We start from the raw sequence: 15,113 nt of genomic DNA on the forward strand, positions 1-15,113 counted from the left end.
AGAGATCCTAATAAAAGGTGTGGCCTGTCGCCTTTTATTATTGCATTTTTTGGGGGGATATCTCAGCCATTTGAAAACCAATTTTCATCAAATAAACGTTGAATCCTTCTTAAACTTACATGCTCTTTCATATTTCATAAGTGGTTTCTCATTATCTCACTTAGGAATGTTAAAACCTGAATCCTCACTTCAACCAGTACTGTACAGTCCCTTTAACATTTTCACTTTGTATGTTACATGGTCATTATAAATTATAGAGTTGAGTAGATTTTAGTAGCAGAGATCAAAATACAGGTCCACTCAATCTCAGACTGGAGTTGGAATCAAGAGTCAAGAGTCAACAATGTATTCTAGAATGCACAGCAGGCAGATAAAGGGGGTGTGTCCTGTACGGCATCCACTCCCCCCGTCTGCCTCACCAGTGCTTTAATACCCATGATTCTGAAACTGGCTCCCATACTCCTGGCATAACACACATGTATATATGTAGCTTGAATCCTTGAAGTATGTCATATCATAAATTGTATGACAGTTTTGCCAATGAATGACAATCATTAACCCGTTGAGGACTAGCTGATTTTGCCATTATACACATTTCCCATAGACACCTGGCGGAGAATACATAATTTTGTCTTCAATGGGTTTAAAAATAAGTTTTATATGTATCACCATCCAAGAAAGGACCGGCTCATTTTTTTTCTCATAAATACTTTGGAGACCAATCTGGCTATAGAGAGCTATTAATTCCCAGTATCCTGAAATGAAAAGGGATGTTCCATTCTAATTTTCATGAAATCTACATCAGTGGCAGTCTGCAGTTTAAACCACAGCTTGAAACTACCTCCTTTTAAAGTTCCAACTGGTCCATAGTACACTGTTTGTCTTGGGAATATTCATGAGTAAGCTTTATAGTAGAAAACAGACAATTATGCAGCCTGCATTCAAACTATTATGCCAATACGACAACGACAACTAACACCCACAACGAAACCTGCCACAGTGACACTCACATAAAATAGTGCGATAATTTGTGTGTTATAATCATGAAAACATTTGCACCACTGAGCTACTTGGGATTCACTTTGACAAGTGCATAATGCATTTACACATGATATGCAGTAATGGTGAGTGCTGACAAATTTAAAATTATGCAAAATATGTTCTTTTTTTGTTTGGATGGTCATGGAATAAATCGCGCTAGGATGACCGACGAATGTTTCAGTATCAAATCGAGTCGACACTTCACTTCTCAGAGGTTTGATACATTGGTGTTTTTGTGACCTTCTTGGTTAGTGGAGGAATGGCAAAATGTGTGCACGTGACACCGATACATTTATGACACATTAAGCAAACTTTTCAAACTTTTTGTCAGTAATGTTGCAACTCAGTCATTTCTACCCTCGGAATGAGATATTGAACATGCTTAGTGTATTAAGGTAAGAAGTCTAATCTCCACACATGAATAAGATACGAAAAAATAATGCAAGCTGAGTATGATGTGTTCACTGAGAGCAAGAAAGACGTTATCATGACAAGTGCGCTGATGGCAGAAATCAAGCTGATAGTGACAGTGAGCACGAAAGCTGATGCCAACTGGACAATCGCTGGGATATACACAGATTGCATAAGGGAACATCAAACTGATACTGTAAAAGTGGAAATTTTCGCGGTGTTGAAATTTTCGCGCATTTCGCGCAACCAGAAACTAGCGCGAAAATAAAAGCACGCGAATGTTTTTGCTTGCCATATGTTCCAGTAGTTGACGTCTTGATTCCGCGGAATTAAAAAGACGCGAAACTCTTCTAACCCCGCCGAGCGCAAAAAATTAGTAGCGCGAAAATATCCACTTTTACAGTATGGTTAAATGAGACCTTTGCCGCATGACTTTTTGGATTAGCATGAAGTCTGGTCATTCACCTGACACCATGATTTGTGCATCACAACGTTAATGTCTTCCCATCATACAGAACTTCTTTTTTTTTTTCAGTGAAGAGGTATACATCATTTCAGAACAAACTCCCATTTATGAACATCTTGTTTGTACAAGTTTGGATGCTTGGGATACTTTTTGGTAGACACAAACTGTCAAAGAATTTGGTTTTCCCTCTCTTTGATTTTCGATGCATCACACCTGACTAATTGTTCAGTCTTCAGAGCATCATCAAAGCAGTTGTTATGTAATCACTTTTGGTGTGTGGTTTCAGGGAACAGATGAAAAATCTGGCCAACTCATATCGGCAACAGCATACGCTAGCTGAAATGACAATTGAATTGTAACTTTCAAAGAGTCCCATATGCCAATCATCCTTGAAGACTTACAGCCATGATATGTAGACCCTGGACAATTATCTTTGGACAAAATCCACACAACACCCCTGAAGTTCATTACTACATGTAGTCCTCTAATGTCATTAATACTTTTTTTTTCTTCTTCTTCTCCCCTCACCTTTTTTCTTTTTCTGTTTTTTTTTTTAATTGGTTGGCAGATATCCAGGGGGCTGATGCAGAAGAACTTAAATATCCAAAATCATTCTAAAGATAAATACATATATTAGCACAAACTACCAAGGTTTTTGTGACATGATTTGCGCCATGTGCCTAGGACAACAAAATGTCTGACTCATCTAGCATGATACTAAGCTATGTCGATATGAGTTCGACATCAATTTTTTTTTTACTTTTTTATTTTTATTTTTTTTTGTAGAATGATACTCACCAGCATCTAAAAGAAGCTGAACAACTACAAGAAGAATGGAAAAGATAAGTGTTACACTCTAACAACGTGACTCATGAGAGATAAAGAGGGAGGGGAAGAGAGATAGAGAGAGACAGAAAGAGTCAGAGAGTGAGAGAGAAAGAACAAGGCAAGGAGAGATGACTGAAAAATCCTGGAAACACAAATATTTCAGAATTGTATGCAAGATGTTCATCATCGTGGTAGTAACTGAAGGAAATAAAGCTAATCTTCTGTCTCACGAAGCGAGGTAAACATGAAAAACGTATTCACTTTTTCGTGTTTACCTCACTTCTTGAGACAGAAGATTAGCTCTATTTCAGAATTGTATGCAAATTGGAATAAGTAATGTCTACAAGTATACTTCTTTTTTTTTCATTTACAAAGGGTGATGGTCCATTATTGGGCCCTGCACACTGGAAGCATCCATTGTTTACAAACATACTGTATCCTAAGTCCATCCCAAAAATATTGTCTTTACAATATAGCAGTATTCTCTTTTTTTCTTCTTCTTCTCTTTTATAAATGATTCCTGCTGGTGCAGACTGTGATGCTAAACATGAATCATATTACCATATAGAGGGGACAGTGTTCATTTGCTCACTTAAATCATCTCCCTAAACTCTCCAAGCAATATTCTCTGATGAGCCAATTTTGGTATCTTATCTTTGAGTGTTTTCATCTTTTATGTAAATTACCACTTGAGGCAAAGGGCATTGCAAACACCTCCATCTTCAATTGAATAATGCTTTATAAAAAGGTGAGTTTGTGGAACAAGAGAAATCATTACACAAGTGAGAAAAAGGAAGCATGTATCATCCTGGATACTACTATCACAGGACATGTGAAACGGTAACGAAATATAACAATATATTTGCTTCCACAAGTCACTATCGGTGCTCATAGCGATGATAAAAATTAATGGGCTATGCTCTCGAAAAATTGTTTCAAAAATTAAGATTATCTTTCTTTCCTTCTCATAAAAGAGCCATGATTTATACAGAGTAAAGCCACAATAAAAATGTTCTACTTTCATTCATTTGACAGCGGACCAACCACAGTGACTCTGTAAAACAGGCCACCAGTACAGAAAGAAATTCCTATATGAGTGGAATATCTTTACACAATCAGGTGCAGAGTGTAACGTTTGCAAAGCAGTTTTGGCGTATAAATACCAATGTCTGTAACTGAATAAGATAGCTTTTACAATGTTTAGCACTTGAGCATGCCCAATAATGACTTTGTGTGTGGAGCAGTTAAGCTGCTGATATACAGAATCATCTCTTGATAAATCTCTCTTCACAAACAAGTAACAAATCACTGTATGAAGACATAAACATGACATAAACATGACTTACACAAGACACACAACATAAAAAAAGGACCCCAAATGTTGCTGACCCTACACCACGTATATCGGTCCATCAACCCTTTGAAATAATGTATGGACTTGGTATGACAGCTAAAGCGATGGGAATTCCCCTCCTTGGTCTACCCCATGCCATGTCTTCTCATCCTACGCCCATGCAAACATTCCATGCCATCTCATTACAATCATCTCCGCATGCCCCTTGATTGGTTTGATTCTCCCGAGAGTCCCCAGGCCCAGGGCAGCCCATGCAAGTATTGTCCCTCCTCCCATCCACGTTCTCACAACTCCTGCATCCTCTGCACATCTCTGGTCTTAGAACACAATGGCCCATTTTGAAGAGTGTGACAAGAATTTTGAAAATTTCACAGCAACCACAACTGGATCTTCGTCATCTTTATGAAATGGTGTCTTACCTAGGTTGCATTTTGCATTATCATATTCACAATAATTGGATGCATATTTCAAAAGGAGATTTTCAAGAATAAAAAGTATGCCCTCTTGAAGTTGTCCTTGCAACAATTTGAAGAAAATCTTCAAGCAACATTATAATTTTTTGTATCTTGCTCAGGATTTTGCTCAGGAATTCCTGTGGTGAGGACATATCTAGCTGGTCTCAAAATCTTGAGACTCGTATTGGCATATCAATGCATGCAGCTGTCTGCACCTTCTGCTACAGTGTACTTTGGCCTGCTCCTCACAGAGTGTCATCAATTTAACTCAGTTGTCATCAAACAAATGATGCAAATCTCAATGATTAATTGCAGGTTGCCAGGTTGATGCTGGCATTCAAAGTTGTTGAGAACGTTTTCAGGAGGAAAATATTAAAGTAGGAGTTTGTTTCGAGGGGAAGGCAAGATTAAACAGCCTCTCAGCCAACGTGCACAGTGCATCCTAACATGTTTGAGGGAGTGGTGGGAGAGAAGATGGGGGTTTGCTGAGGGGAAGATTAAGTAGGAAGGGGGTAGAGGGAGGGGACGGGATGGGAGGAGGATGAGCGCGATTTCATCCCATGGATGAGGGGAAAAGGGGGCAAGTTTGGTAATCTCGTTACTTCATGCTGCATACAGAAATTGGAAAAGTTGATTGACTTTTTGTGAATCTCTCTCACTCATATCTTTATTCCATGAAGGTAACCATGGCTCATTTTACTTATTTTACCCCAAACACTGACCTCTCAAAGATCCTACTGTGCACCCTTTGGTAAAAATTCATCAAACACTTGCATTGATATTGGCTACATGCTTCATACTATGGAAGGACTGGCCACTGAGTGTAAGTTGTAACTTGGGCACTAGAAACAATTTGGTTCATTTTTACTTAGAAATTATTATTACAAAATTACAAATGTGATGCTGCATACCAAATCTTCTATGCACTTGAATTGCTCCAACTGTCACCAAATGTCTTTACGCCTTTAATGGCCACCTACAAAACTGCTGTAAGATATATCCCTTGACCTTTCTAACAGACAAAAATGATTTAAGGGATTACAAAATTTTAAAGGATTTAAAGGATTACAAAACTTTATGAAACAAACTGCATTCTGTGGGTGGATATGTGCAGAATGTACAGTTGTAGTCATCAGCAGGTTTTGGCTTTGAAACAGCTAGGAGAAATATCTGAGCAGAAAATGGAAAAATTTGGAACTAATACAGCCTGGCTATCCTTCTAAACCCTAAGATATCCCTCCTACACAACTAATCTACATTTTCCATATGTGGTTATTATGATCTGCTCTAGGCACACACCAATAATAGTGTACGCCTAATCTCTTAGGACAAACTATTGGCAAGGCATATGTAGGTCTTTGGATAGCTCCTGAGGTTTGTGGATTTGAAAACAGACTGCCTGACATGATATACATATATCACAGTTTTGGCTTGGTAAGATCTGGCTTTGGTAATGATGTAATGTCGTAGGAAGCAAATAATCTAAAAGGAGACCCAAGGAGACGGTCCAACAAATGTGAAAAACTTTCTAGTTTTATTTTTTGTTGGTATCTAGAAACCTTAGCTCTTCTTCCTGTTTTTTGTCATCTCATTTCGTTTAAAGAAAAGAAGGGAAAACTTAGGAGTGCCTTAAGCAGAACTAGCTGAAACATGCTTCATCCAGTAAACTCTTTCCCAGTTTTATAGTTTTCGCTACATGCGCATACGGGGGACAGGGGTTTAACAGCTGTAGTCCCACATATTAACATCCATGTCAAAGCTACTAAAACCACTTCAGCTGCAAGGTGACCACACCTACCTCTCTCTAAGAGACTCTCTGCCCTGGGGTAGTGGCCCTGGAGTGCGATCATGTGGAGCGGGGTGCGCCCGTCCTTACACTGGATGTTAGCCTCCGCCCCCCTGCTGATCAGATATTCCAGACACATGCCCCCGTGAGGGGATACTGCAGCCAAGTGAAGGGGTGTCTGTGGAGAGGGAACACAAGTTGGTTGCGTAACACAAAAAGAAGATGGGTGTGAATATCTAATCCAGAGCAGCACACATACCATTCAGTTCCGGGGCTAAGACATACTTCTCAATCTTTCATCACCACAAAAATATAAGTTGGGGATGTGCTACGTACATGGGTGCAAGAATATCTCGGCAGTGGTAGCCAAGCCTGATGTACATAAACGCATCAGCAAAGTTTCAGAAAATGCACAATCTGTTGCTGGCATGTAAAAAGTAATAAATTTTAAAATTTGGTCAAATCGATGTGTGGCCATCACTGTATGAGGACTACAATTTGTGATTTCAAAGTAGTGGAACAATACATGGAAAATGAAGAGAGAATTCTTCAAAATATAATTTTCATGAAAAGAATATGTTCCTTTTAAGTGTTACTGACAGATGTTGAGGGTAATATTATTCCCATCTTCTGAAAGAGGTTAGTCACATGCTCTTTCATTATGCTAGAAAATGCAGCTGGGTATATTCATTCCCCACTATGCTGTAACTCATGTAATCACTTCATTCCTCTAAGTGCTTTGACCCATACCCATAATTATAATGCCAATGCTCATGGTATAAGGGTAAACTAAAGACTGACCCCTTGCCCACTCCATCCACCTGACCATACTGACCTGTCCCTTGTTGTTTAGGATGTTGACCTCTGCATTGTGCTGGATCAGCTCTCGTAGGACCAGGTCGTTTCCGTTCAGACTCGCTATGTGAAGGGGTGTGTTCCCACAAGCATTGGGCATGTCAACCTGTTGAGGAATCGACAATAGAGATTAGAAAATAGGTTCAAGCATGTCAGCCAATCAGAAGCACTTAATTGAGTCATGTGTTTGTGCTTTATTTTTTCGTTTACATGCACGGGAGCGTACACAGTGTGCAGCAGCAAAAAGTATAAATGCACGACATGTTATCTTGTGGCAGATTCTTCATGAATCTAAAAACACACACAAAAAATCAACTCTGATCCCGACATGAACGTGATGTGCAAGTGTATAATTTTCCATTCATTATTATACTCCATGATCCAGAAATTTAACCTCTCACAAAATTGCCAGGAAATCATGATTCGGGAAAATGTAGACTCGCTAAATATGTGACCGGCGACAACGGTTTCAGGCAAAAGTCGGGAATTTTGAAAATTCATTTTTTCACTGAATCACATTGCCCATTTCCTAAGCTTTGCATTGATATAAAACACTTGTATTCTTCGGCACCATAAGTGGGCACAGAAAGAGAAATAAAATGCACTTTTTAAGTTGTTAGCCTGACAAAATTGCGAGAAAACAGGCTTTGAAGATTCACCTCTTTCTCAAAGACAATGTCCGAGCGGCGATGCGAGGGGAGAATCACCCATCCGTACGATGGTGCCAATCGATGTTAAGCCCCGCCTCTAGCAACTACATCGCCTTCTGATTGGCTCACTGAGAGAGTCAAATTTCCCGGGCACCTTCCTCGGAGCTCAGCGTATGGAGCCGAAAAACAATGCGCTTCGCTCGGGTTTGTTTACCAGTACGTCTTTCAAGATGGCGAATATGATAATTGCCCGTATGGTGTACATGTACATGTGTATGGTGCACGCATTACGCAATGGCATCCACACGCCATGACTGTGTGCATGTACATATGTAACAGGAGCGGTGGCGATTCCACACATTATTTTTTTACACATCGCGTTTTCATTGTGGTTGATTTGTCTTTATCATTGGCGACCCTTTTGAAGGCAGAAAATTGGTAGTGCTGGCAAGGGTCACGCTTCCTGTTTGTTTTGCTTACAAGCCATGCATATGTTGCTTTGTTCGGTGGTGCTAATTAAATTAAAACAAGCAAACAAACAAACACGACTCGTTAGTTTGGTGCGATCTTGACTTGTAGTATTTGAATATAATTGGTCACATGTGACCGCTCCTTTCCTCTCATCTACCTTCCATTGAGTCAGTCTGCTGTCATAATTTTTACTTCATGTACAAGTAGACAAATTTGAGAATATTTAGTTTTCTTTTCACACGATTATGTCATGCTACATGATTTTTGTTTCACTTCCGTTGTCGAACATTGCGTTAGAATAGTTTGGATAGAAAGCCAAACGAAGAGCACGCACTACAGAGCGAGCGTATATAAACCACTATAGCAAGAACAATGGAGCATGTAATCATGCACGCGTGGACAAAGCATTCCCCAAACGCTGCAACTGGTGTCTCCGAAAGCCGAATTATGTAAATGTATGCGACGCACCAGCCAATCGCATGCGAGACCCTGCACCGTAGCAACACCGGAGATATTGGCGCGGCGTTCGAAAGAAGCTCGAAACTGACGAGTGCGATCCAACATAGGGTGCTTAAAATTCTATTTTCGATAGGAAAAACTTAGTCTTATGCTATGAAATTTAGTGCAGATGTAGAAAACATATCAAAGATTCGATTTCTGCAAAAAACCTAAATCGACAAAAATAATGGTCAAAATCTTTGTACCCCGCCTAGGAGGGAATTTGCTCTTGCGACTTTTGCCTGAAACCGTTGTCGCGGGTCACATATATGGCATATACAGTACTGATTGCTCTGTGTGTGCTGCAAGAACCCAAACAATTGCTTTGATTCACACAGTCCTCTGCATGGATGATCAAAGAGCAGCCCCATTGTATTGCAAGACAAAGATTTACTAGTTGATAGTATGTATAGTTCATAGACCCATTTCATAAAACAAATAATGCACAGGTTTAATTTTGTGAAGTTAGTGGATATGCAGCTCACTCTTGGGTATTCTCTATGTTGTGCAACATGCACTTGGCTATGCCTCAAGCATTTTGCACCATTGTATATATTTGCAAGAGCGCTGTATCTCAACTAATGCACTCTCATCCGCGCATTATTTTTTTAGTCCAGGTCAGCGGGAAACTGGTTTGCAGAAATAGTGTTAATGTGCTGCTATTTGTACTCAAATGATTTGGAGTAAACAATACTAATACAAAATGTCTGCTTCAGTACACAACAAAAAATAAGAACCACTGGAGAACAAGAGACCCGCGGGTCTAGCGCTCACCTGAGTATCGCAAGTTCACCTTTCACGCAGTCACTAATCTAAATTATTCACAGCTCTACCAAAATTTGACCAGGCGTTCTCAAGTAGAAGATGAAAATGTACAATAAGGGCCCAAATGTTTTAAGATTCCTTAATTTGGGGGGATGGGGGCCCCCTGGGGCACTCTGGGTGGGGCATGGTGCCCATTTTTATAAATTGAGATCCTGACCCACTAGGGATGCTACCTGCCAAGTTTGACGAAAATACATCATGAGGTTTTCAAGAAGAAGATTAAAATGTACAATTCAGGCCCCCATTTGGACCTTCCCAACCAACCCCCCCCCCCCCCCCTTGCCCCCAAGAGGGGCTCCCCTGGATCTCCTATGAACAAACTTGAAACTACAGTCATTAATGTACTCACTCATAGTGTCATCTTAGCTCTATAACTTCTGATTCTAGAGAAGATTTTTAAAGATTCCTTCATTTTGGGGGTTTGGGCCCCCCTGGGGGCCCCCTGGGTGGGGCATGGTGTCCATTTTAACAAATTGAGATCCTAACCCCCTAGGGATGCCACCTGCCAAGTTTGGTGAAAATGGGTCATGGGGTTCTCAAGAAGAAGATAAAAATGTACAATTTAGGCCCCATTAGGACCCTTCCTCACCCCCCCTCCCCTGGGTCCCAAGGGGGGCACCCCTGATTCTGCCATGAACAAACTTGAAACTACAGTCATCAATGTACAAACTCATAGTATTAACTAAGCTCTATCACTTCTGGTTCTAGAGAAGAAGATTTTTACAGATTCCTTAATTTTGGGGCGTTTGGGGCGTTTGGGACCCCTGGGGGCCCCCTGGGTGGGGCATGGTGCCCATTTTAAAATAATGAGTTCCTAACCCCCTAGGGATGCTACCTGCCAAGTTTGGTGAAAATGGGTCATGGGGTTCTCAAGAAGAAGATGAAAATGTACAATTTAGGCCCCATTAGAACCCCTCCCCACCCCCCTCCCCGGGGTCCCAAGGGGGGCACCCCTGATTCTGCCGTGAACAAACTTGAAACTACAGTCATCAATGTACTAACTCATAGTATTAACTTAGCTCTATCACTTCTGGTTCTAGAGAAGAAGATTTTTACAGATTCCCTAATTTTGGGGGGTTTGGGCCCCCCTGGGGGCCCCCCGGGGTGGGGCATGGTGCCCATTTTAACAAATAAAGTCCGCACGACGGACGACGGACGACGGACGACGGACGACGCACGACGCACGACGCACGACGGACGCCGGACGAAGGGCGATCGCAATAGCTCACTTGAGCCTTTGGCTCAGGTGAGCTAAAAATTTCAAGGGGGAAAATCAGGAGGTTAGGTGATATCACCTACCTTTGCACCATGCTCTAGGAGAATCCGTACCACACTGACTTGCCCACTGGCTGCAGCAGCATGCAGCGGTGTGAACAGGCTACGATCACGGCAGCTGATGTCAGCATCGTTTTCGATCAGCAGCTGGACCACATCAACGTGACCTTTGAAAAGGAAAATGATATTGGGTGATGGGTACTAACCTCTTTCTAACCAGTAATAAAGTCTGTCAGGAAGGAGGGTAGTTTTTGAAATTCTGAATTGAAACTAATTGGCTTTGATGGGTTAACTGGTTTGTAGTTTCAGGCACAGGGAGATGTCAGGCATTTTTTTTTTCCATCACTGTTGCATTTGGTTCAAGGCTCTGATTTTGAAATTTGGTAAGTTTCTGGAGAAGCAATATTACTTGATATTGATAAGCACTTTTTGATAAGCATATCTTCTCATAAAAGAAGGTCCATTATTGCACAAGAGTTGTAAGACTGTTTGTAAGATTGAGACTAATTGTACATCATCAGCCAACCACAAACTGAATTAACTTACAACTGAAATGTGCTTTCATTAACATAACTAACAATCAGAAATAGAGGCATTTAGAATGTCAGTAAAGTTGATGAACAATCAAAAATAAATAAAGGCTGCACCCTTGTAGCATTAGTACCAAGTTGTGGTTGAAATCACAGGAATCTAAAGATTGCTGCTAAATGAAAACAGCCCTATATTCAAAGTGTCCTGTGGAGTGAAGAGGAATCATTACCCATATAAGCTGCCCAGTGCAGTGGACGTCTCTCCTTCTTGTCTTGAGCGTTGACCGTTCCGCCTTTGCCTATCAGCAGCCTCACCATCTGTTGTGAATACAGACACACAAACATTGACAAATGCACACACAACATTACACGAGACATAAAATGGAAAACAAAAGCATGAGCCTATTAAAGATACTTGCCTCATAGAGAGGTAATAGCATTCATCAATAGACTCGTTGCAAAGCCGACAGATGACTTAATTATTATCATTATTATTATTATCTTTTTATATGTACTAATCCAACTACTACATTATCTACATTAACGCTTTTTAAAGGTCTAAAACTTGTGTGAAACTAATTCAAGTCACAACTCAAAATCCTGCTGTTAAATCTAGTGGACGGAACAGTAGTATGACATCACAGCAGCTTCAGATAAGACCAGTGAACATATTACTGTCTATGTGGTACACTTTTTCTTGGTGAATTTCTATGTACTAATAAACTCTAGTATCACTACCTACATTTAATCATCTGTTACTTGTGTCATTCTCAACCTTTCCTGTAAGTTTCATCTAAACCTGTTCCCAGCTTTTTGAGTTATTTTGCATATGGACAAACCAACCAACAAACCAACCACCAAACAAACCAACGCCGATGAAAACATAACCTCCTCCCTTGGCGGAGGTAATGGGTACCTGGTATCCAATCATGATATCCTATCTGCTGGTTGTAACTTTCCACATACAGACAACCATACGGGTAGAGAAGGAGCTTCCACTGTTTTTTTTTTTTTTCTCCACAATGCCTGTAATGGCACCACTGATCTTATAGGAGGTATCTGGATATCACATAGGCCAATCTGTTTGAAGCCACAGCATCTCCATCTTACCATGCACATTGCCCATACACTTGTGTATGTAGATCACAACATCACGTGACCTTGGTGACAGTCTCTACTGGAAGATGTGTTCAAGTCCCCATAGAGTGTGCCTGGTAAGATGGCCGCCCAGCGGCTTCACTTGTTTGTACAGCATAGATGGACCACTGAGATATCCAGATATCTCTTATACAGTGTGTAAAAAAAAAAAAATTACCATCAGATTTCCGCATTGACAACTTTCAATATGATCTGAATGCTATTTCAGGGTCTCAAAATACAACATCTTACCTATATTTTGCAGAAAACCTCATTCAATTTGGTTAAGTGGTCACAGAGAAATGTGGATCGCTGTAAAGCATGTCATGAGTTCATCTCTTCCAAGCGTAGCACTTGGATGCTCTTGGAACTGCATATTAATGTGTGAACACAATGGACAGAACTTGGAGGGAAGGGATTCCTGATATTCTCTACAAAGATCCTCATTTCTCTTTGACCACTGAAGCAAATCAGATGGGATTTTCTGTAAGATGTGGGTAATAAGTTACTGTTCCATATCTTGAAATTGTATTTGGATTGATTCACTATTTTCAAAGTTATCGTTGCAGAAAGTCCCATTGTTATTTCTCTTGGACATCCTGTAGAGATCAGTGAATGGCACTCACCTCGACATGTCCGTTAAATGCAGCATGGTGGAGACTAGTGCGCCCTGCCCGGTCCGTGACATTGACAGTAGAGAGCAGGGGAATGAGCATCTCTGCGATGTCCACTGTGTTGTTGGCCGCGGCCACATGAAGAGGGGTCTGCCAGTTCTTGTCACGGGCATTGATGTCGGCATTGTGCTTCAAAAGGACCCGTACAGTGGGCTGAGGCATGATGAAAAATCACGATAGTTTAAAAATTAAATTGAAATTTTATTGAATGTTTAGAGACCCATGAAAATTTTGGTAAGGACACTAGGCTTTTCTGAATAGGGTCTAAAATTTGTTTGTAAATATTCAGTAAACACAAATACCTAAATGGATAGCATGAAATGGAGAATGTGGGTTGGGCTAGATTAGCCACTATAAATCATAGCTCAACACACAAGCTCTGCCCGTGTACATGCAAAACTGACAGAGATGCAGGTACAACATGTGACAGAAAGCACTGTGCATTCAATTATCTTGGAAAACACTGTGCAATAATTAGTTTTTCAGCTATTCATCATAAAACCTCATCTTAACACGTATGTTGTCTTCTGTAGGTTCATTGCAAAATAAACCCAGATTTGTTATCTTTTATTCATCTATTTTTTTTTTTTTTTGGGGGGGGGGGGGTTTGGGGGTTGGAAGTGCTCTTCACTTCAACAGGTGACACGTATTTGTATTTTTTCCCCCAAAATACATTGTATTCTTTAATCTACTGTCTCCTTTCCCTGTCACACATACAAACACACACACAGACACACAGACAAACACACCACACATACAAATGCACACATGTACGGAGAATATGGACTGCACGTTTGGATGGTGACTCTCCATACTTGCACTAAAGTACACATTGCGAGTTGAGGGTGACGGCGCTTGATATGACCGCCAGCACAACGTCCTTACTGCCTAAAGTGCAATTTGATTAGACTGTGCAATCAGCAACATCTATCTGTGATCAGTTTAATAGATAATAACCATATTGCTAAGGAAATGAAATCCCCGCGATTATTTGCAAGGACACGGTCATTGTTTTTAGACAATATGAGGAACAATGAATGTGTTTCAGCTTAATAAAGTAGTTTGTGGATCTGATTAAACAGTAAAAATTGCCCATACAAAATTTGTTACGTTTAATTCTGTTGCACTACAGCAATGACCTCGCTAAAGCGGTTCCCGATTACCAGTTGGGCGAGTATGGTACAGTGTATCATATAAACACGGAGTATGGAAAACAGCTGATTTCCATACAATGCCCTGATGTCCATACAATGCCCTGATGTCCTGATTACAGGCAGACAGACAGGCAGACAGAGAGACAGACAGACAGACAGATGGACAGACAAGATAATATTAGTCCAGCATGTCTGCCTATTTCTGATCCAACGTCAACCAATGTTTTGATAATGCCTGTGCAGACCAAAAAGACCTGACTCACTTCCCTTGTGATTAGCAGTGGCTTGCACTGATTACAAGGTCAAACAAGCCAGGCTTTCCACAAGACATAATTCCAGCTGTTAAAGCCAACCATAGTTCTGTGAAGGGCTAAAAATTCATCTTACCCCATTTTGAATTTGCTTGCAACATACTGAAAGACTCTACCAGGAAACGTGTCTGGCTTACACTAGGTTAACGATGATATTAAGTTGTTTTGGAGTATTTTGAGATCAAAAGTATAAAACAATTTTGATCATTGTACACGACTTTCATTCCTGAAGCACCCTCCCAGTTCACTAATGGGCTGGTAGAACATTACTAGTGTGTTGATCAAATCATGCCCTAGCAGTAGAACTGAATCTCATGCAGCTATTACAAGCTGCCTCATGCAATTTACTCTTGCATGATAGATACTGCTATTGATAGCCTATTTACAGTAAC

The 15,113-nt window shown here is 40.5% G+C and overlaps 1 protein-coding gene across 1 annotated transcript in view; it reads right to left on the bottom strand.

Moving 5' to 3' along the window:
• Positions 1-13,313, bottom strand: part of LOC139731240 (serine/threonine-protein phosphatase 6 regulatory ankyrin repeat subunit A-like) — a 37,077-nt gene extending 23,764 nt beyond the window's left edge. The window contains exons 1-6 of the mRNA XM_071642125.1: positions 13,209-13,313; positions 11,676-11,763; positions 10,940-11,082; positions 7,177-7,302; positions 6,354-6,519; positions 2,717-2,740 (exon numbers count right to left, since the gene is read on the bottom strand). Coding sequence (XP_071498226.1) covers positions 2,717-2,740; positions 6,354-6,519; positions 7,177-7,302; positions 10,940-11,082; positions 11,676-11,763; positions 13,209-13,298 — 637 coding nt within the window. The 5' untranslated portion in view covers positions 13,299-13,313. The remainder of the gene's footprint in view (positions 1-2,716; positions 2,741-6,353; positions 6,520-7,176; positions 7,303-10,939; positions 11,083-11,675; positions 11,764-13,208) is intronic.
• Between the last annotated feature and the right edge of the window lie 1,800 nt (positions 13,314-15,113).

This window comes from Diadema antillarum, unplaced genomic scaffold, assembly GCF_040938485.1.
Source record: "Diadema antillarum isolate AM-2024a unplaced genomic scaffold, OU_Dant_1.0 seq00000367_RagTag, whole genome shotgun sequence".
Taxonomy (NCBI): Eukaryota; Metazoa; Echinodermata; class Echinoidea; order Diadematoida; family Diadematidae; genus Diadema; species Diadema antillarum.